General features: G+C 42.2%; 1 protein-coding gene across 5 annotated transcripts in view; it reads left to right on the top strand.

Moving 5' to 3' along the window:
• Positions 1 to 8,054: 8,054 nt before the first annotated feature.
• PRPSAP2 (phosphoribosyl pyrophosphate synthetase associated protein 2) overlaps positions 8,055 to 23,110 on the top strand; it is a 60,840-nt gene continuing 45,784 nt past the window's right edge. Inside the window, exons 1-5 of one of the 5 annotated variants that reach the window (XM_049874708.1) lie at positions 8,055 to 8,185; positions 12,629 to 12,746; positions 12,971 to 13,121; positions 14,063 to 14,115; positions 18,198 to 18,264. In XM_049874708.1, coding sequence (XP_049730665.1) covers positions 13,003 to 13,121; positions 14,063 to 14,115; positions 18,198 to 18,264 — 239 coding nt within the window. In that variant the 5' untranslated portion in view covers positions 8,055 to 8,185; positions 12,629 to 12,746; positions 12,971 to 13,002. Of the gene's footprint in view, positions 8,186 to 8,213; positions 12,532 to 12,628; positions 12,747 to 12,970; positions 13,122 to 14,062; positions 14,116 to 15,181; positions 15,365 to 18,197; positions 18,265 to 23,110 lie in introns of those variants that run through there. The other 4 variants (XM_049874707.1, XM_049874709.1, XM_049874710.1 and 1 more) reach the window with 4 other exon arrangements.

Genomic DNA, 23,110 nt, shown 5'->3' with positions numbered 1-23,110 from the left:
TATTTACTGCTATTTTTCTAAGTTTAAATCTAACTTTTCTTTCTTTATATCACCTTGTCTTCCTCTCCATATGAAAGATCTATGACTACATTTCTTAGTCTCTCTTTATTGTTTGAATGTTTTCCTGTTTTGAACATTTTAATGTTTTCCCTGTTTTGAACATTTTTTTTTTTTTAATCTTGATTTATTTTTGTGATTTCCCTAGCTGGGTTGACATCTGGTTGCTTTGTCCTGTGTTTTAGTCTTGGGTTAATATCTGATATTATTGATTTTCTTGCCAGTGAACTCCCTTTAGTATTTCTTGTAGTTTGGGTTTGCTTTTTACAAATTCCCTAAAATTCTGTTTATCTGAAAATGCCCTAATTTTGCCTTCATATTTGAGATACAGTTTTTCTAGATATATCATTCTTGGCTGGCAATTTTTCTCCTTCAATGCTTTATATAAGTCACCCCATTGCCTTCTTGCCTGCGTGGCTTCTGCTGAGTGGTCTGAGCTTATTCTTATTGGCTCTCCTTTGTAGGTGACTTTTTGTTTATCCCTAGCTGTTCTTAAAAGTCTCTCTTTATCTTCGGTTTTGGCAAGTTGGATTATAATATGTCTTGGTGACTTTCTTTTCACATCTACCTTACGTGGTGTTCGATGAGCATCTTGGATAGGTATCTTCTCATCTTTCACATTATCAGGGAAGTTTTCTGCCAACAAATCTTCAACAATTCTCACTGTATTTTCTGTTATCCCTCCCTGTTCTGGTACTCCAATCACTCATAGGTTATTTCCCTTGATAGTGTCCCACATGATTCTTAGCGTTTCTTCATTTTTTTAAATTCCTTTATCTGATTTTTCTTGAAGTATATTGGCGGCAAGTGCTTTATTTTCAATATCACAAATTCTGCCCTCCACTTCCTCAATTCTGCTCCTCTGTCTTTCTATTGAGTTGTCTAACTCTGTAATTTTATTGTTAATCTTCTGAATTTTTGATTGCTGTCTCTCAATGGATTCCTGCAACTTATAAATTTTTCATTATGTACTTTAATAACCAGTGCTCAATGCATCAAATCTATTCTTCAGATGGTTTCTAAACTCAGGTGGGACATACTCAGGGTCATATTTTGGCTCTCATGGCCTTGCTCTGATTTTCTTCAGTTTTATCTGAAGAATAGATTTGATGCAGTGAACAGTGGTGACCGAAGACCGGACGAGTTGTGGAATGACATCAAGGACATCATACATAAAGAAAGCAAGAGGTCATTGAAAAGACAGGAAAGAAAGGGAAGACCAAGATGGGTGTCAGAGGAGACGCTGAAACTTGCCCTTGAACGTTGAGCAGCTAAGCAAATGGAAGAATTGATGAAGTAAAAGAACTGAACAGAAGATTTCAAAGGGCCTCTCCAGAAGACAAAGTAAAGTATTATAATGACATGTGCAGAGAGCTGGAAATGGAAAACCAAAAGGGAAGAACACGCTCGGTGTTTCTCAAGCTGAAAGAACTGAAGAAATAAGTCAAGCCTCGAGTTGCAATGGTGAAGGATTCTATGGGGAAAATACTAAATGACACAGGAAGCATCAAAAGAAGATGGAAGGAATACATAGAGTCATTACACCAAAAAGAATTAGTCATGTTCAACCATTTCAAGAGGTGGCATATGATCAGGAACTGATGGTATTGAAGGAAGAAGTCCAAGCTGCTCTGAAGGCATTGGCAAAAAACAAGGCTCCAGGAATTGATGGAATATCAGTTGAGATGTTTCAACAAACAGATGCAGTGCTGGAGGTGCTCACTCGTTTATGCCAGGAAGTATGGAAGACAGCTTCCTGGCCAACTGACTGGAAGAGATCCATATTTATGCCTATTCCCAAGAAAGGTGATCCAACCAAATGTGGAAATTATAGAACAATATCATAAATATCACACGCAAGCAAAATTTTGCTGAAGATCATTCAAAACAGCTGCAGCAGTATATCGACAGGGAACTGCCAGAAATTGAGGCCGGTTTCAGAAGAGGACGTGGAACCAGGGATATCAATGTTGATGTCAGACGGATCCTGGCTGAAAGCAGAGAATACCAGAAGGATTTTTACCTGTGTTTTATTGACTATGCAAAGGCATTCGACTGTGTGGACCATAACAAATTATGGATAACTTTAGGAAGAATAGGAATTCCAGAGCATTTAATTGTGCTCTAGAGGAACCTTGACATAGATCAAGAGGCAGTTGTTCAGACAGAACAAGGGGATACTGATTGGTTTAAAGTCAGGAAAGGTGTGCATCAGGGTTGTATTCTTTCACCATACCTATTTAATCTGTACGTTGAACAAATAATATGAGAAGCTGGACTATATGGAGAAGAATGGGGCATCAGGATTGGAGGAAGACCCATTAACAACCTGCATTATGCAAATGACACAACTTTGCTTGCTGAATGTGAAGAGGACTTGAAGCACTTACTAATGAAGGTCAAAGACCACAGCTTCAGTATGGATTGCACCTCAACATAAAGAAAATAAAAATCCTCACAACTGGACCAATGAGCCACATCATGATAAACAGAGAAAAGATTGAAGTTGTCAAGGATTTCATTTCACTTGGATCCACAATCAACACCCATAGAAGCAGCAGTCAAGAAATCAAAAGACGCATTGCATTGGGTAAATCTGCTGCAAAGGACCTCTTCAAAGTGTTGAAGAGCAAAGATGTCACCTTGAAGACTAAGGTGTGCCTGACCCAAGCCATGGTATTTTCAATCGCAGCATATGCATGTGAAAGCTGGACAATGAATAAGGAAGACTGAAGAAGAATTGATGCCTTTGAATTGTGGTGTTGGTGAAGAGTATTGAATATACCATGGACTGCCAGAAGAATGAATAAATCTGTCTTAGAAGTACAACGAGAATGCTCCTTAGCAGCAAGGACGGCGAGACTGCGTCTTACATACTTTGGACATGTTGTCAGGAGGGATCAGTCCCTGGAGAAGGACGTCATGCTTGGCAAAGTACTGGGTCAGTGGAAAAGAGGAAGACCCTCATCGAGGGGGATTGACACAGTGGCTGCAACAATGGGCTCAAGCCTAACAGCGATTGTAAGGATGGCACAGGACCGGGCAATGTTTCATTCTGTTGTGCACAGGATCGCTATGAGTCAGAACTGACTTGACAACACCTAACAAGAACAAGTTGAATAATCTTTTTAATTTCTTCAACTACTTTATCTGTGTGTTCTTTGGCTTGTTCTTTATATTGCCTGATCTTCTTCCTGATGTCTTGAAGAGTTCTGTATATTAATCATTTGTATTCTGCATCTGGTAATTACAGAAAGGCAACTTCATCCAGAAGATCCCTTGATTGTTTTGAGAGCTTGTTGAAGTGATGATAATCTTTTTAATGTGATTTGATATTGACTCTTGTATCTGAGGCATCTATAAGTTATTGTATTAGTTCATTTTATGTTTGCTTACTGTATCCTAGCTTCTTGCTTTGTTTTGTTTTGATATGCCCAAATAGGTTGCTTGAGTGAGCTGCTTGATTATTTTCACCTCTGAAGCTCTAACGTCCTGTCACCAGATGGCTAGAGCTGTTACCACGTATATGAGCCTCCGAGTTCATTCACTTTTCTTGTATGGATTCAGCTCAGGTGTCCAGGGAGTTGGTCATCAAGTGTTTGGTACAGGCTCTGTCCTACAGTCTTAGGGGGGCAGGGTGATTGGTGTAGGTATAGGTATCTGGTTTCAGCAGGGGGTCACACTCTGAATAAGGCAGGGGGCTGACAACCATCCCCTGAGTGTCTCGGAGGAAAGTGCATGCCTGTTCCCTAGAGTGCACAGGTGGGTGGCTTCTGCAGATTGACCGTGGGCACCCAATGCTTTTGGTTGTTAAGGACTGGCACGTAGCAGTTATCTTTGGACCCCTGTTGAGGGTGGCTGGGTGACCTGAGTGGAGCCACCAGTCCTTAGGCCCCTGATGTGGGTAGGTGAGGACCCTGTTTAATAGGCAAAGTGGTGTCAAACATCAAATACCCACCTCTCTACTGCAGAGCTGAAACAGCTGCATTCTGCCAACAAGGGCCTATTCTCCTGAAATAGGCCCACACATGTCCTTGAAGTGGGGAAAGATATTCAAAGTCCATGGAACATTTATGCCTCCACAGGAGCTGCTTCTGTCCTGAGCTCCCCTGGTTATTGGAGCTGGCAGATTATCTTATCCCCAATTGTGAATTTATTCCTTTTCCAAGGCTAGGAGAATGGCTCATGGTGCACAAGAGGACCTATCTGAGGCCCAGGGTAATTGACAGTCACTGAAGTCGGGCTCCGGGTGGGGGGGTGTGGTAAAATATACACAAGTACTTATCTTTTGCCGAGAGCCCCGTTCTTCTCTGGTTCTGGAGGTGTGAGTAGGTTGTGCAGCCAGATGGTTCTCCCTGAGGAAACTGCAGCCGAATGCTTCCACCAGCCCACCACAGCTGTTCCCGGGAATAGTGCCAGAGGGTTCCCGGTGCTTCAGGTCCAGCAACTCCTCTCCGCTTTTGAACTGTCTCTCTCTCTCCCCCGCCACTCAGTCCATTTTCTTACTTTGCCTTTGATGTTCAAGGCTTCTAGCTTGTCATAAATGTAATCTTTTCACTTGATTTTTCAGGTCTTTTTTGTAAGAGGGCTCACCAGAAGCGTCTGACTACTCCGCCATCTTGGCCCCACTTCCAGCTGAACTTTGGATTTTTACTCACTTTTACCTAGTTATAGCTGTTCCATTCCTCAATAAAACTCTCTTTGGGTTTTACAGAATAAAGACTGACTTTTTTGTTTAACATTATAAATATGATAAACAGTAAACATCCTAAAATTATATAGTTTCAGACAATGGATATCAAAAGTACCCATTCCTTTATAATGGAAGAATAAAGAGGAACAAACCATCATCATAATAGTTGAGCATTTAATATTTGCTGGAAACTGTGCAAAGAACACTGCATCTCACTTAAACCTCACAACAACCCTATGAGCTGGGTGTTACTATCATCTCCATTTTTCAGATGAGGATACTGCAGTGTTTTGAACTGGTTCTTATGGTTTAGTCATGGCCGAGGAAGCAAAACTGGAACAGATTTGAATTTTTAAAATTTGGGTGAACTGGAATGATAAATGGAATGGAAAAAATTACAGGTCAAGGTCCTGTTAGAAACCTTATCTTCCTCTTAGAAAAGAAGGGCAGCGTACATGTTGCATAGCAACCAAATCTCTTGCCCATAGGATTTTGAGCAGAGTCAGACACAGTCGTGCCCCACTCAAAAATGGTTGCTGGCCACGCAGCTTTGAATGTGTGTTGTTCTCCACAGTCTGCCAATAATCCAGTCTCATGCATCAGGCTCCTGAAAGTGCTTACTATACCTCTTCTGAGTCTCCCTTTCTGGTTATCACCCTGGATCACTCAAATTGAAAAAAATTTGGGTCTGTTCCAGTTTTGTTTTGTTGCCATGATTGAACTGTTTGAACTGATTCAAGGCCCTGGGAAACTGGCTCAGAGGGGTGAAGTAAAGCCCAGATCCCAGACATCTGTAGTTCCAAAGCTCATACTCTGTCCACACTCACACTCCCTGTGTCCTGCCTCTCCTTTTCACACCCCCTCAAGCTAACCCAGGCTAGCAGCATCTCAGGGGCCCTGTGTGGCTCAAATGGTTAAGCACTGGACTACTTACAGAAAGGCTTGAAGTTGGAACTCATCCAGAGGCGCCTTGGAAGACAGGCCTGGTGATCTGCTTCGGAAAGGTCACAGCCCTACAGAACAGTTCTACTTTGCACACATGGAGTTGCCATAAGTCAATTGGGCAACCATCATCACCAACAACCAAACCAAAAATCAAACCCACTGCCAGCCATCTACTTGATTCTGACTCATAGTGACCCTGTAGGACATAGCAGAACTGCCGCATAAGGTTTCCAAGGCTATAAATCTTTATGGAAGTAGACTGCTACACCTTTCTTCCATGGAGCAGCTAGTGGGTTCCACTGCCAACATTTCGGTTAGCAGCGGAGTGCCTTAACCACTGTACCACCAGGGCTCCTGTCTTAGTCATCTAGTGCTGCTGTAACAGAAATACCACAAGTGGATGTCTTTAACAAAGAGAAGTTTATGCTCTCACGGTCCAGTAAGCTAGAAGTCCAAATTCAGGGCGCTGGCTCCAGGGAAGGCTTTCTCTCTCTGTCAGCTCTGGAGGAAGGTCTTTGTGACACATCAGTCTTCCCTCCGTCTGGGAGCATCTCATTGCAAGAACCTCTGCTCCCGGCACTGCTTTCTTGGTGCTATGAGGTTCCCAACTCTCTGCTTTCTTCCCTTTCCTTTTATATCTTGTAAGATAATATAAAGTGGTGTAGGCCACACCCTTGGGAAACTCCTTTTACATTGGATCAGGGATGTGACCTGAACAAGTTTGTTACATCCCACCCTCATCCTCTTTAACTACAAGCAGAGATTATGATTTATAACACATAGGAAAATCACAGAATGAAGGACAACCACCAATACTGGGAATCATGGCCTAACCAAGTTGACACATATTTTGGGGGAATACAATGCAATCCATTACACTCCACCATGTGGCCCCCAAAAGTTCCTGTCCTTGCCACATGTAAAACATATTCACCTCATTATATCATAGCAAAAGTCTTAAATCAACTCCAATCCAAAGTCCAAATACTCCTCTTTATTTGTGAAATCTAGAATACAAGTTATTTGCTTCTAAAGTGCTATTGTTCAACAACCACAAGGTAGATATTTCCTTTACAATGGGAGAAATTGTAGGGAAAGAAGGCATAACAGGCACCAAGCAAGTCAGCAGAACACATTACATTACCCCGCAAGGCTTGAAAATAATCCTGTTCTCTGAGATCAAAAAAAAAAAAAAAAATTTTTTTTTTTTTTTTTCTGAGATCATTTACACAATAGCCCTGCCCTCCAGACTCTAGGTTTTGGCCACCCTGTACGGATTCTGAGTGGGGGCCCCTCAGCCCTGGGCTTCAGCTCTACCTTCGAGGTCCACTGGGATGGCAACTCTGCTCCCTTGGCTGTAGGTGACCATTCTCCTAGACCATCTGCATGACAACTCCACCCTTTGAAACCCTAGAGATCATGGCCATACCTTTTGAGACTGAGGCAGCTGGGTTTCCTGTGTTTCATGGCATCTCAGCCTCATGCCCCCATCTATCTTGCTGGGGCAAGTGTTCCAAAGCTCAGTAGCTCCACTGATAAGTGCCTGGAGGCATCCCACTCTGCCAGGAAGCTTCCTGCACACAGGCACTCAGCTCTCTCACTCCGTGTGTTGGCAAGCCTAGCTCTGCCAATAAGTGCCCAGAAGTGCCACACTCTTGGTACCAAATTCTGCCTTAGTCATCAAAATGGTGGACAACCACACAATACTAGGAATCATGGGCAAACCAAGTTAACACACATTTTTGGGGGACACAGTTCAATCCTTGAGATTTCCTAACAATAAAAAAAAACAAACTAAACCCATTGCTGTCAAGTTGATTCCAACTCACAGTGACCTATCATATAGAGAACTACCTCATAGGGTTTCCAAGGAGCAGCTGGTGGATTCGAGCTGCCAACATTTTAGATAGCAGCCTGAGCTCTTAAACATGGCACCATCAGGGCTCCCAGCAACCCTATAACCAGTAACGGTGAAGTCTATTCTGACTCATAGCGAGCCTACAGGTCAGAGTAGAACTGCCCCATAGGGTTTCCAAGGAGCAGCTGATGGATTCCAACTGCTGACCTTCTGCTTGGCAGCCAATGCTCAACTACTAACCACTCAAAAAACCTAACCACTAAACCCAGTGTCGTCAACCACTAATATTATAAAACCCAGCGCCGTCAACCACTAGGGGGTCCCAAAAGCGCTGGTCCCGCCTGCCCCGCCCTTCATGCCGGCCTGGCCCCACCCCTCACCCTTGCCCGGAAGACCCAGCCCCTTCTTCTCCAGGGTCACGCCCGGGTCACGCCCACGGCCCCGAGCCAGGTGCCTTCTCAAGCCCAGCGACTGGCCCCGCCCAGGCCCCGCCCACAGGCCTCGCTGTCGCTGCGGACGCGGCTCGTGCGTGGAGTCGCCATTTTGCTCTTAGAAACGCCGCCTGGGGACTCAGCGCTTTCTACCTTCGCCCGGGGAGGCTGCGGCGGGGCCGGGGCTGGGGTCGGGGCCAGGTAGGCGGGCGGGAGCCAGGGCTCCGGCGGCGGGCGGTCCGGGGTCCCGGCGACGGGAGGGGGGCGTCTTGCACCGAGGCCGCGGCCAGCTTCGGCAGCCGCCCCTCCCTCATCTCTCCTCCGCCGGCGTGGTTGGCGGGCCCGGAGGGGCCACGGGGTGCGCCCGTCCCGAGACGCGTTGTGGAGTCAAGCCTCAGTTATAGGACCCGTGGTTGGGCAGCTCAGACAACTAGCCTCAAACCAGCCCTCACGGATCCAGAATCTGACAAGAGTCCCCGTTTTGCACTCATTTGGCCTGGCTAGTCGTGACCATTTCTGTTAGCCTAAAAGGGTGTTTTTATACTATTCGGAACTTGGCCTAGCAGAGGTGGAGAGAGGAGCATAATGTCATTTTTAGGTCGTATTCTGCGTTAAAATGTTTTGCCCCGATGCATTACGTGAATAATAACAATTTTTTTCTTACGTTAATACGGGTGCAATTTGTGCTTAGCCTTTGCGAGCAATATGAAAATGCCGAAATGGGAATTCGGGGCGCTAGGAAGTGTGAGTTCTACCGTTTAACAAATTTAAATGCACAGACAACAATAATTCACCCACATTGTTGAGCCTCGGGTCTGAATTTATTTCCTCTCTGGTCTGTACCATTACTACCCAGTTGTGATTGGAGGAGACGTAGTTCCTTTCAGGCACTCTTGCACAGTGCTGAAGATGTGGTCTTATGTGTTCCATCTGTGTTCGGAGTTTTACTTAATTACCCCATTACGGAACCTTTTCATGTGTCCAGTATTCCTTTTTTTAATACACTTTCGACTTGACAGCGATGGGTTTGGTTTTGGGTTTTTTTTTTTGCTGTGAGCATCACTGGGCATATAGCTTTTTCCTTCTTTCCTTGGGATAAATTCCCAGAAGTGGAAATACTGAGTTGAATTTATGCATCTCTTTTGTGACACATTGATAGAAATGCCTTTCCAAGTATGGCATGTTTACAATGGACGTTTTTTGAAATAAGGATACTTGTGCATACGTTATTTGAGGTCCACACTCATTCTGTGGGATTCAGCCTGGGTCTCAAGTCATTTTTGTGTGGTGTTGAGACAGGCTGTGGTGCCTCCATTGAATGTAACTAACTACTACAAATCAGACTGAGGGCAAAATAAAGGTCTCTGCCACTTACAGGTCTTGCATCCTGGGGGAAGTTTCTTTATCTCTAAACCTCACTCTCCCCATTAAAAGGGATTTAATTCTCACATCATTGGGTTGTCATAAGAGTTCAGAACACTCAGCACGTTGCCTGGTGTGTTCTAAAATGGTCAGTAAATGTTACTTATAAGGAAGGGTTCTAATGCCAGAAGGAGCCAGGTGTGTGGGATCACAGAGGAGTGGAAGATTAATTTCAATTAGATTTTGTCCTTCAAATTCTCCTCAGTATTGACATACAGAAAGCAAATTTTCTTTGAGTGAGGTACATCTATAATAAAAATAACGGTCCTTTATACTTTGTGATGCCTTTTAGTTTATAGGCTACTTTCAGTTCCAGTTATTAAATCATTGCAGTTATTGAGGTCAGGCTTTATTCAACAAGATTGTGCCAGGTGCTCTCTAGGCACTGGGGTACAGCTAAAAATATAATAGTAAAAGCGTCTCTGCTGTGCTGAGACTCTTTGTGTCCAGAAGGGACAGTTTGAAGCCCAGAGAGGCCAAGTGACTGACCCACAGCCTTGTAGCTAGTAAAACCACCAAAGGCAAACCCAAGTCTTTCACTCAGCATCTTTAGATAAGTGTTGAACTGAAACAGTGGATGCTTTTAGAGGGAAACTAACGGACATATTTTAATGCTGAGCCTTCCTCATCTGAAATAGAGGTGAATGGTTTTGAAATAACCACCAGCAAGTGATCTCTCTTGCTGTGGGCTCCATTCATCACATGTAACAGATTCACAAATCTCATTCGAAGACGAGTGTGATTTGGTTTTTACAAGATGCTGAGATTCCTTGTAAAGAGTGTGTTATTGTCTATATTATAAATAATTCTTAACACATTATAAATGTGCAAGCAACTGAAGTTTGGGGGAAAAACTGGAAGTGTTATCTCGAGAATAGCCTTTAAAATTCACTTTTCTTGAAGCTTAGCAATTGGTAAAAAGCACAACCTGAATTTTCATCAGGTAGGCGAGAACTAAAAACAGCTAGAACACCCTGATGTTTGACTAGCTTGGGAATCCAGTTACTCACAGAACAGGATTATATTGATAACCATTTCCTTAGTCTCTGCAGACAAATGGACTGTCCTTCTCTAGCCCGCCTACTGCCATTTTAAGGGTGGTCTTAGGTTAGGGTTCCATTATAGCAGCCTAATATTTGAAGAACTGGAACTTGGGAGAGGATGGTCAGGGTGATGACTGGAATTTAAACTATGACAGACAAGGAAACACTCCAGAAAATTTGGAGAAGAGATTACACAGAGGCAAGGGACTCTTGAGGTAGGATGAGAGGGCTGTCCTGTATGAGAGGAGTTGGCTCTTTTCCCACAAATCTTCAAGGGAAGGAAAAGGACCAGTGGATGGAGGCTGCAGGGAGAGAAATCTCAGCATGTCCTAAGGAAGAATTTGGAACGGATGGGCCCTCAGAGGATTGTGGGCACCAGTCCCTGGGAGTGGTTCCTTGGCAGGGATGCTGGAGATGGGCTTCAAACAGGACTATGAACAGCAGGACCAAATTGCCTCTAAGATCTCCTACCCCTAAGGTACTTTATTCTAAGTGTCCCAAAAGTCCCTCCCCCCCTCCAAAAAAAAAGTCCTTTAAGGAGCTTCTTATTTCAAGGTTGAGGGATATGAAAAGATGACAACCTCATTAATATTACTGTACTTGTTGGGTAAATAACCAAAGTATTAGAGGTTGACTGGTAATGCATGCTGGGCAATGTGGCAAGTGCTTTACAGAAATTATTTAACTTTACAGTAACCTTATTCAGTCAGTCTTAACAGTTCTGTGAATGAAGGAACGCAGGCTAAGGGAGGTTAAGTAACTTAGGCAAGGACTCGCAGCAAGCTGAGGTAAAGTAGGAGCTAGGATGTAAGCATGAGCCTGACTCCAAAGTCTGTGTTTATGACAGGGGAGTGAGATTTGTTGTTGTTTTTGTTCCCAAACTAATAGCCTCTGTTCCTAAGCAGAGGCATATATTGGTTGAGAGACATCAAAAAGCCCTTCCAGCTGTAAGTATTGATGATTAAATATGTTATTTCTTTAGTTTGTATTGACTGCTCTGCCCTGTTCTCACTTGCTTGGCAGATCCCACACTGTGCTCTAAAGCGGGGCTCGGCAAGCTTTTTCAGAAAAGACCAGAGAGCAAGTGTTTTAGGATTTCTGGGCCACCTGGTCTCTGTTGCAACTACACAATGCTGCTGTTTTATCCCTGGGTAATCAGTAAACACATGAGCATGATTGTGGTCCAGTAAAACTTTATTTACAAAAACGGGACCTGGTTTGACCTGCGGGGTGGAGTTTTCAGTCCCCTGCTGATTTTGACTTTTTTTTTTTTTTTTTTTTGCTGAAGAGGCACACCCTGGTGGACACCAGTGACCCGCCCTTGGTCTCACAGGGCTTTGGTTTCTGTTTGTAATGTGTTGGCGCAAGATAAATTCTGTTTTAGTCCCTATATTTCCCATTGTGAGACCTTGGATTGTCAGAGCTGAAACGCCCCTTAAGAGGCCATCTATGGGAAACATACTCTGTTAAATAAAACGAAATAGGTCTGTATTTTCTAACATATATTGTTTCGTGGAGAAGGAAATTATAGATATGTATGATGTTACCTTTTTATGTTAGAAACATACCTTTTTTATATGTATTTTCTATGGGGGTCATATGTATGTGAATATAGAAGAGGCTTGACAGGGTCCGTGCCAAACTTATATGAACAGTTGTTTACTGGGAGGTGGGGAGGAGCCTGTGTTTGGGGGTGGTGATTTTAGCCTGAACTGTAATGTTTTGATTTTTTACAAGGAGAATGTTTTTGTGTGTTACTTCCATAGCTAAAATTAATAGTAACAGGAAAGTTGGCTAGGTTTCAGCCCTTTTGTGATCACCAATTTCCCCAGAGCCATGCCAGGAAAGCGCAGGAGTGAGGAAATTCAGTGGGCTTGCTGGGGAGGTGCCCTGTCCCCGCCGCCCGCTAGATAGCTGCTGCTGCACCTAGTCCAGCACTCTCACTGTGCGATAGAGGCGCTAAGCCCAGAGAGTGGCTTCTTTAGTCAGCCTTGTGTTCCAGTTGAGGAAAATGAAGATGACAAGGTCAGTTTTAGACATGACCCGGGCATCTGAGGGGCAGCTGGTAAACAGGTATTACAGGTAAAGCTGGGTATAGATGGGTCATTTATTCTTTGTTTAAGGATCAGTCAGTCCATGTCTTGCTAATGGCTCTGCCATTTTTTGTGTGTTAATCCAGGAGGAATTTTGTTGTCAGAGAATAAAAGGAGGTTGTCCGTAATTGACTTTAAGCAGCAGACAGTAAAATATTAAGTCTAGCCATCGGCTTCACTGAGCTCTTCAGCTCCGCCTTTCTTGTAAGTGTATCATTTATCAAGTGGTCATGAAAACTTTAAATCATGAAATACCATATTTCCATAAATTTAGAACTCTAAAGTGCAAGTGAACTTTCTATATATAACAGAAAAGATACAATTATGGTGAAAACTAATTTCTTTCAGCTCAAGTCATTTGGTAAAAAAAAATTTCAGTAATCTTCCACGTTAAATGGCCGTTCTTAATATATTTTGTATCCTTCTAGGCTCTGAGAATTGGAAAACCAAGAGGGCTTTGATGTTTTGTGTGGCATCATCTGAATTAGAAACCAAGATGAACATAACCAAAGGAGGCCTGGTGTTGTTTTCAGCGAATTCAAATTCATCATGTATGGAGCTTTCAAAGAAAATTGCTGAGTGAGTTACAATCTTACCGTTAAAATCTACGTCCTTCATGTGATGCTTTAAATTTGCTGATCGGATTAGCACTGATGGTTAAACTTGAAAACATACCTTCTGGTCAGTCTGTGTATCAGCTGTATATATTGAGGGCTAACCTTTTTGTTAAGTGTAACCACTTCTTACATGTTCACTTAGCAAATATTTATTCATTGTGTGCCAGGGATTGTGTTAGGTGTTACATTTGCAGAGAATTATTAGAGCGAAAAGAATAATGAAGTATATACTGAATGGAAACAGTTTATAGCTTATTGTTAAGTATAATTTTAGATATTTATTATTTATCGAACCCCTGCTATGTACTAGGCCTTAATCTAGTTGTTGGGGATCAGTAGTCAGTAAGCCAGTCAAGATCCTTCCTCCTTATGGAATTTATATTTTAGTAGGGAAGCCAGGCCAGAAGTAAGTAAACAAAGTAAACAAGATAATTTCAGACGGTGGATAAAGGCTATGAAGAGGATAGTATGAAAGAAGTGATGGAGCAGACAAAGGCTTTAGCCTTTGAAATCGAGGGGGTGATGTTTGAATTGAGAAACGTGAATGAGCGACCAATGAAATTCTGGGTGCAGAGCTGCCCAGGCAAAGGGAATAGCAGGTTCAAAGGCCCCGTGGTTTGGAGCAGTTGGTGTGTTTCAGGAACAGAGAGTGGGTTGAGTGCAGAGAGCACAGGGTAGATGGTCACTGAGGTAGGCAAAGCTAGACCACGTGGGCCTTGTTGGGTAGACCTGGGTAGGGGTGAGTGGGTTAAGTAATGAAGTGACATAAATTTAATGTTGACATTTTATCTAACTGTAAGAATTCCTTGATTTTTTAATCAATTTTTGAATCATCCTTAAATAGTAAAGATATTAGGTCTATTCTATTACCTTTTCAGCTTTTCCCCCCTTTTTCTTCTCTAGGCGGCTGGGGGTGGAGATGGGCAAAGTGCAGGTTTACCAGGAACCTAACAGAGGTGAGCTATCTTGGACATGTGTAATGTGGGTGTTTTGGTGGAATATGGCATATTGGCTCCATCCTTTATCCTCCACTGTTAAAATGGGGCCTATGTGCACTGTTCGAGTACATGACTCAACTCAGTTGTCCACTTAGTTCTGTCACCAGGAAGTCAGGCAAAGTGGGGGAAAGTGGTGTTTTAGCTCCCACTGATACCCTGGTGGCGCAGTGGTTAAGGATCTGGCTGCTAACTGAAAGATCAGCAGTTCGAACCTACCAGCTGCTCCCTGGGAGAAAGATGTGGCAGTCTTCTTCAGTGAAGATTACAGCCTTTAGAAACCGTATGGGGTGGTTCTACTCTGTCCTGTAGGGTACCTCTAAGTCAGAATCAACTCGACAGCAGTGGGTTAATACCTGTGAATCATATAATCCTGGGGCAAGTCACATCTCAGGGCTTGGGCTCCAGGTCTTAGACCTCACCCAACAAAAACTGCATGAATACGCAAACCAGTCGGTCAGCGGAATGAAAACGTCAGATGAATTGTTGGTTGAATCTGTGCTGTCTTAGGATGAGTGAATCCTGTTTGGACACAGTTGTAGTTGGTTGTTATTCTTTGCCACCACCCAAGATGCATGAGTTAGACTCGTGAAATCTCGTTAGAAAATATTCTTTGCTAATTGATTTATGTCGTTACATAATAATCCCAAATTTAAAGAAATGTGTGTTATTTAGTCTTTGTAATTTCCCTGTAAATGGTGGATATTTGAAATTCCCCTAGCAATAGTGATGCCCTGCCTGTATGGGCTTGAGGGTCATACAGCCTTACCCATGCCAAGTTATTTAACCTTTCTAATAATGAGGGCTTTTTTGAGGATTAGATGGGATAATTTGTGTGCCTAACCCAGTTCTTGGCACATAGTAGGTGCTCAATAAGTAACTAGTTCCCTTTCCTTTTCCACTGTAGGACTTTGTCAAGTACTTAAATATTAGAAAGGCTACAAGAGGCTCTGATAAAAAGACACAACTTTGCTCTTCCCCCTATTTATTTTTCTGTTATTGACTCTCCTCTTCCCTATCTCCCAAGATTCCCGATGTGGCTCCAGTAGGGAAAAAATATTTTAATATTTGAAGAGAACATGCAGAGAGAGTTTGGAGAAGATTCTGCCTCTAAAGGGGATTGGATGAGGCCCTTTGTCTGGAGTCTGGAAGGGGGGAAAGGAGAGAACTAGCAGTGTAAGACTCAGGAGGAGCTTGGTCCACCTTCCAGGTGTGTGAATGAGGGAGAGACAATACTTGGTATCTCTTGGGAAGGAAGGTGGGAACTAACATTTGTTGATTTGTTACTGTTACCAGCTTCTGAAAAAAACTGAGTTCAGGGATGATGTTAGGTAAGAAGGCCCCAGAGGTAGCAGAGTCAGTATTGGAATACAGTCTCTCTGATGCTAAAGCTCATTTGCTTTCCAGCTCTCCATATTCCTTTGTAAACACTCATTAGATTTTTTCCAACATTGCGAAAATGTTCAAACATATAAAAAAGTTGAAAGAACAGTTCAGGGAAACCCATGTGTATACCTATCACCTAGCTTTAACAGCTAACATTTTGTCTTATGAATATGTATACGTGGGACCATTTGAAAGTAAGTTGCAGACATTAAGGCACTTAACCCTTGAACACACATCTCCTAAAAATAAGGACTTTCTCATATTTAAATACCATTATCATATTAAAAAAATTAACTGATTCTCTAACCATCTAATATTTAGTCTATATTCACATGTCCCTAGTTCTAAAGGGTCTTTTATAGCTTCTTTTTTTTGCTCCAGCCAGGACTCATTGTTCAGCTAATGGGTTTGTTATATCTCTTTAGTGTCTTCTAATCTAGAAAAGTCCTAGCATCTTTTCTTTTATCTTCCCATGACATCGACTTTTCAAAAAGGTTCCTTGTAGAATGTTCTGTTCTGAATTTGTCTGTTTCCTTCTGGCTGATCACAAATGTTTTGAGAGAAGGGATATTGGATTTTACTTATCTTTGCTCTCATAACATGTAACATTTTATGCTACGGTCTCAGTAACTGCTGGTTGATCGAATGAGTGTTTTTTTTGTTACGTGCCATTGAGTCACTTCCAACTTAAAATGATCCTATGTACAACAAAACAAAACACTGCTTGGTCCTGCAACATCCTCACAATCATTGCTATGTTTGAGTCCACTGTTGCGGTCACTGTGTCAGTCCATCTCATTGACAGTCTTCCTCTTTATCGCTGACTCTCTACTTTACCAAGCTCGATGTCTGTCACGGATTAAATTGTGTCCCCCCAGAATATCTGTCAATTTGGCTAGGTTGTGATTCCCAGTATTGTATGATTATCTACCATTTTGTTATCTGATGTGATTTCCTTATGTGTTGTAAATCATATCAGTATGTAATGACATGGATTAGTGGCAGTTATGTTGATGAGATCTACAAGATTAGATAGTGTCTTAAGTCAGTCTCTTTTGAGATATAAAAGAGAGAAGCGAGCAGAAAGACAGGGGACCTCATACCACCAAGAAAACAGTGCCAGGAGCAGAGCGCATCCTTTGGATGTGAGGTTCCTGTGCAGAGAAGCTTCTAGACCATGGGAAGATTGATGACAAGGACCCTCCGTTGACAGAGAGAAGAAAGCCTTCCCCTAGAGCTGGTGCCCTGAATTTGGACTTTTAGCCTGCTTGACTGTGAGAGAATAAATTTCTGTTTGTTAAAGCCATCCACTTGTGGTATTTCTGTTATAGCAGCACTAGATGACTGTGACAATGTCCTGGTCCCTCCTGATAAGATGTCCAAAGTATATAAGACGAAGTCTCACCATCCTTACTTTCAAGGAGCACTCTGGCTATATTTCTTCAAAGACAGACTTGTTCGTTTTTCTGGCAGTCCATTGTCTATTCAGTATTCTTTGCCAACACCATAATTCAGAGGCATCAGTTCTTCTTTGATCTTCTCTATTCATTGTCCAGCTTTTGCATGCATATGAGGCAATTCAAAAATACCATGGCTTAACTCAGGCGCACCTTAGTCCTCATGACATGTTTGCTTTTTAACACTTTAAAGAGGCCTTTGCAGCAGATTTGTCCAGTGTAGTATGCTGTTTGATTCCTTGACTGCTGCTTCCTGGGCATTGATTATGGATCCAAGTAAAATGAAATCCTTGACAACTTCAATATTTTCTCTTTATCATGATGTTGCTTATTGATCCAGTTATGAGAATTTCTGTTTTATGTTGAAATTAATCCATACTGAAGGCTGTAGTCTTTGATCTTTGTCAGTAAGTGCTTCGAGCCCTCTTAGCTTTCAGTAAGCAAGGTTGTGTCATCTGCATATTGCAGTTCTTAGTGAGTCTTCCTCCTGATGCCATGCTCTTCTTCATATAGTCCAGCTTCTTGAATTACTTGCTCAGCATACAGACTGAATAACTCTGGTGAGAGAATACAACCCTGACACACACTTTTGAAACCATGCAGTACCCCTCGTTCTGTTTGAAAAGCTGCCTCTTTGTCTATGTACAGGTTCTGCATGAGCACAATTAAGTGTTCTGTAATTCCCATTCTTCACAGTGTTATCCATAATTTGATCCACAGTCATATGCTTTTGCATAGTCAATAAAACACAGGTAAACATCTTTCTGGTATTTTCTGTTTTCAGCCAAGATGCATCTAATATCAGCAATGATATTCCTTGTTCCATGTCCTCTTCTGAATCTGAGCATATGATAAATGAGTATATGATTTTTTATGAAGACAGTGCTTAAAAAAGTGCTTAGAGTGGTATATATTACAGCATTCACTGCTTATATACAAGGAGTGAGAAGGGTAGATTTACTAGTTTTAAATCAGAAATATAATTTCCTCTTAAGGATATCTTTTGACTAAACACATTTGAAAAGTATGATTAATGGCAATATATTTATCCTTTTAGTGTATAAAGCCTTTCAACTTACGTAACAGTTCTGGTTTCCATATTTTATAACTTTAAGGAATAATGCAGATTTTTTGTGTATTTTCAAAAATTAAACTATATACCTTCCCCATCCTTCCTTCCTTTTTTCATTTTCATGCCAGAAACAAGAGTACAGATTCAAGAGTCTGTGAGGGGAAAAGACGTTTTCATCATCCAAACCGTTTCAAAGTGAGTACTGCACAGCAGGAGTGCTGCAACTTTCAGGTCTCTGTTGGGCAAGTGTTCAGAACAGTAAGAGTTGGCTAGGCAGCAAGAATTTGGGGAGTTTTAAAATTGGTATATCCTACTCTGCTAATTTCTGTGACGTAACTGTGACTTTGCTGTGTTCTTTTGGTGTTTCAGGTGAATAGATGTAACCAACTGTTGGAGTGTAGGCTCTTGATTATGATAAAACCCATTGCCGTCGAGTCGATTCTGACCCATGAAGATCCTATGGGACAGAGTAGAACTGCCCTATAGGACAGAGTAGAACTGCCCCGTAGGGTTTCCAAGGAGTGGCTGGTAGATTCGAACTGCCAACCTTTTGGGTAACAGCCAAGCACTTAACTACCATGCCATCAGGGCCCCAGCCCTGATTATTATAGAACCCATTAAAAATTTTTTAGTAATTAATAGCCAGAAGTTTGTGAAACTTGCAGGGAAGCTCTTAAAAAAACAAGAAAGAAATGGTTTGCTTACTTGAGGCTCTCAAAGCTCTTACTGTAGATAGTTTAAAAATGACCACCACTCATTATTTTGTGTATTAAACAAGCCGAGAAAAGATAATAAAAAAATGTGCTGAAGGAGTATGTACTCCTGTCTGGTGTGACATTTGGTGTGCCTGTGTTCTGGAAATGGTTTAAGTCATCAGTATGTAACCTGGCTCTAGAAGATAATGTGCAGTGAAGTGCTCTGTGCCACTCTTCAATCAGGCACCATTCTGAAAGGAAGTGTGACCACCTGGATCCCATTCTTCCATTGTGTGTTTGTGCACAAGTGCTCCCAAATGCCTTTGTACATGAAAGTTCTTCACGCAGAGCCAATTTTTAATGATGTTTAGAAATCAGTCTGTTTTTATAATGAATAATTTTTTAGCTTAGGAATTTTGGGAAAATTGCTGCATGCTGAATTTGTGTTTATGTATACATAACATATATACATAACAAAGAAAGGGAAGAAGAATCATACTTCAGGGAAATTTTGTCTGAATTTTGAGCATCTCTGTCCTGTCCTTTGACTCAGCAGGATGTAGTCTCCAACTACCTGACTATACTAGGAGATTGCTTGCCACCCCTGCCTGCCACTCTCTCCTTTCCTAGGCCTGCCACAGGGCCAGAGTGCTAGTAGAGAAGTCACCTGTGCCCATACCTTACCCTTCACCCTTCCATTGTCTTGTACAGAAGGTGTGGGCCACAGAACATGTTATGTTCCTCTGGCTTCTGGGTTTCTGCACAGACAAATGTGATTCCATTAGGGAGGCAGGGCCAAGATCGCAGGGTAGCCAGATGGTTCCAGTGGTCCCTCTTACAACAAAGACCACCCCCCCCAAAAAAAAGTGAATTGATTATATATATATGACAAGCTAGGAGCCCTGGACATCAAAGGAAAAGTTAGGGAATCAGACTGAGCAGCAGGAGGAGGGAGAGGCAGTTCAGAAGCGGCGAGGAGTTGCTGAACCTGACTTGGCGGGAACCGATCCCCTGGTGCAACTGTGGTGGGGCTGGTGGCAGCATTTGGGATGGGGTTTCCTCAGGGAGAGACAGCGAGCTGCACAGTCTCCTCACGCTTCCAAAATCAGTGAAGGATAGTGCTCTTGATAAAAGATAAATACTTGTGTCTGATTTACTGCACTCCCAGCCCCCAAGCCAGCTTCAGTGGCTGTCGATTTCCCTGGGCCTGACATAGTGGTTAAGAGCTACAGCTGCTAACCAAAACCTTGGCAGTTCAAATCCACTAGGCGCTCCTTGGAAACTCTATGGGACAGTTCTACTCTGTCCTATAGGGTCACTATGAGTCGGAATCAACTTGATGGCAGTGGGTTTGGTTTTGAGATAGGTCCTGCTGCACCTCCTTAGCCATTCTCCCTGCCTTGGAGAAGGAACAAATTAAAAAATGGGGGAAAAAATAATCTGCTGGCTCCTCTAAGCTGAGAACTCAGGGCAGAAGCGGCTCCTGTCCAGGCACAAATGGTCCATGGGCTTTGAATCCCTTTCACCCATGCATGGTCCTCTTTGGGCCCATCTCAGGAGCTCAAGCCCTTGTTGCCTGAGGTTGCCTTCAACTGTTTCTGCTGTGTGGTGGAGAGGTGGGTTTTTGACGTTTGACACCACTCTGCCTCTTAAGCAGGGTCCTCACCTACCCACATCGGGCCTGAGGACTGGTGGCTCTGCCCGCGTCACCTAGCCACTCGCGACAGGGGTCCAAGGATAAGTGGTACCTCCCAGTCCTTATAGCCAAAAGCATTGGGTGCCCATGGTCTAGTTGCAGAATCCACCCACCTGTGCGCCTTAGGGAACAGGGATGCAGTTTCCTCACAGACACTTGGGGGATGGTTGTCACCCCCTTGCCTTGATCGCAGTGTGACCCCCTGCTGCAGCCAGATACCTGTGCCTACACCAATCACCCCGCCCCCTAAGATTAGGGCAGAGCATGCACCACACTTGGTGACCAGCTACCTGGGCACCTCAGCTGAATCCATACAAGAAAAGTGAATGGACGCCTAGGCTCATATACCTTGTAACAGCTCTGGCCATCTAGTGACAGGATGTTAGAGCTTCAAAGGTGCAAATAATCAAGCTAGCTCACTCAGCAGCCTATATGGGCATATCAAAACAAGCAAAAAGCTAGGGCACAGTAAGCAAACAAATTAATACAATAACTTATAGGTGGCTCAAAGACAGCAGTCAATATCAAATCACATAAAGAAGCAGACCATGATCGTTTCAACAAGCTCCCAAAACAAAAAAATCAAGGATAAAGAGGTATTCCTGGAATTACCAGAGGTAGAATACAAAAGAATAATACACAGAACTCTTCAAGAGATCTGGAAGGAGTTCGGGCAAAATGCAGAACAAGCCAATGAACACACAGGTAAAGCAGTCGAGGAGATTAGTCAACAGCATAATGAAAAATGTAGTAGGCTACAATGAATCCATAGAGAGACAGCAATCAGAAATTCAGAAGATAAACAATAAAATTTCAGAATTAGACAACTGAATAGAAAGTCAAAGGAGCAGAATTGAGGAAATGGAAGTCAGAATCAGTGAGATTGAAGATAAAACACTTGACACCAATATAGTCGAAGAAAACTCAGATAAAAGAATTAAAAAAATGAAGAAACCCTAAGAATCATGTGGGGCTCTATCACGAGAAATAACCTGTGAGTGATTGGAGTACCAGAACAGGGAGAGGGAGAGCAGAAAATACAGAGAGAATTGTTGAAGATTTGTTGGCAGAAAACTTCCCTGATGTCGTGAAAGATGAGAACGTATCTATCCAAGATGCTCATTGAAGGCCACATAAGGTAGAACCTGAAAGAAAGTCACCGAGACATATTATAATTAAATTTGCCAAAACCAAAGATAAAGAGAGAATTTTAAGAGTGGCTAGGGATAAACAAAAAGTTGCCTACAAAGGAAAGTCAATAAGAATAAACTTCGACTACTGGGCAGAAACCATTCAAACAAGAAGGCAATGGGATGATATAAATAAAGCATTGAAAAAAAACTTACCAGTCAAGAATCATATATCCAGCAAAACTGTCTCTTAAATGTGAAGGTGAAATTAGGACATTTCCAGATAAACAGAAGTTTAGAGAATTTGAAAAAACCAAACTAAAACTACAAGAAATACTAAAGGAAGTTCTCTGGTTAGAAAAATCAGTAACATCAGATACCAACCCAAGACTAGAACACAGGACAGAGCAACCAGATAACAACCCAGACAGGGAAATCACAAAAATAAATCAAGATAAAAAAATACTCAGAATAGGGAAACAATGATGTCATTATATAAAAGATGGCAATATTAAATAAAAAAAGAGGTATTAAAAATGTAGTCATAGATCTTTCATATGGAGAGGAAGTCAAGGTCATAGAACCTGTTGCCATGGAGTTAATTCCAGCTCATAGCAACCCTATAGGGCATAGGATTTCCAGGGAGCACCCAGTGGATTTGAACTGCCCACTTTTTGGTTAGTAGCCATAGCTCTTAACCACTACGCCACCAGGGTTTCCCAAGGCGATATGGAGAGAGAAAATTTTGGCTTAAACTTACAAAGATGGGGTAAATATTAAGATAACCACAAAGGAGACTAACAGCCCTACACATCAAAATAAAATACAAGAAAAACATAAAGGCTCAGCAAAAACAAAATCAACAACAATTAAAAAGAAGAAAAGACATATATAAAGAAAAACTACCCTGCAAAAAAAAAGTTAAGTGGAAGAAAGAAACTGTCAACAACACACAAAAGCAGACATCAAAATGGCAGCACTAAACTCATAGCTACCCATAATTATGCTGAATTAAATGTACTAAATGCACCAATAAAGAGAAAGAGAGTGGCAGAATGGATTTAAAAAAACCTATGATCTGTCTGTTTGCTGCCTACAAGAGACACACCTTAGATTTAAAGACACAAACTGAAACTGAAAAGATGGAAAAAAAATACCAAACAAACAACAATCAAAAAAGAGCAGGAGTGGCACTATTAATTTCTGACAAAAGACTTTAAAGTTAAATCCACCACAAAGGTTAAGGAAGGACACTATATGATGATTAAAGGGTCAATATACCAGGAGGATATAACCATATTAAATATTTATGCACCCAAAGATAGTGCTCCAAGATACATAAAACAAACAGTAACAGCATTGAAAAGCAGGTTACACAGCTCTACAGTAATAGTAAGAAACTCGAACACACCACTTTCAGTGAAGGACAGAACACCCAGAAGGAAGCTCAGTAAAGACACAGAAGATCTAAATGCCATAATCAACGAACTTGACTTCATAGACGTATACAGAACATTCCA

This window comes from Elephas maximus, chromosome 2 (genome assembly GCF_024166365.1).
Source record: "Elephas maximus indicus isolate mEleMax1 chromosome 2, mEleMax1 primary haplotype, whole genome shotgun sequence".
Classification (NCBI taxonomy): Eukaryota; Metazoa; Chordata; class Mammalia; order Proboscidea; family Elephantidae; genus Elephas; species Elephas maximus.
Note: the sequence above shows the minus strand (reverse complement) of the source record. Positions and strands in the feature narration are given on the sequence as shown.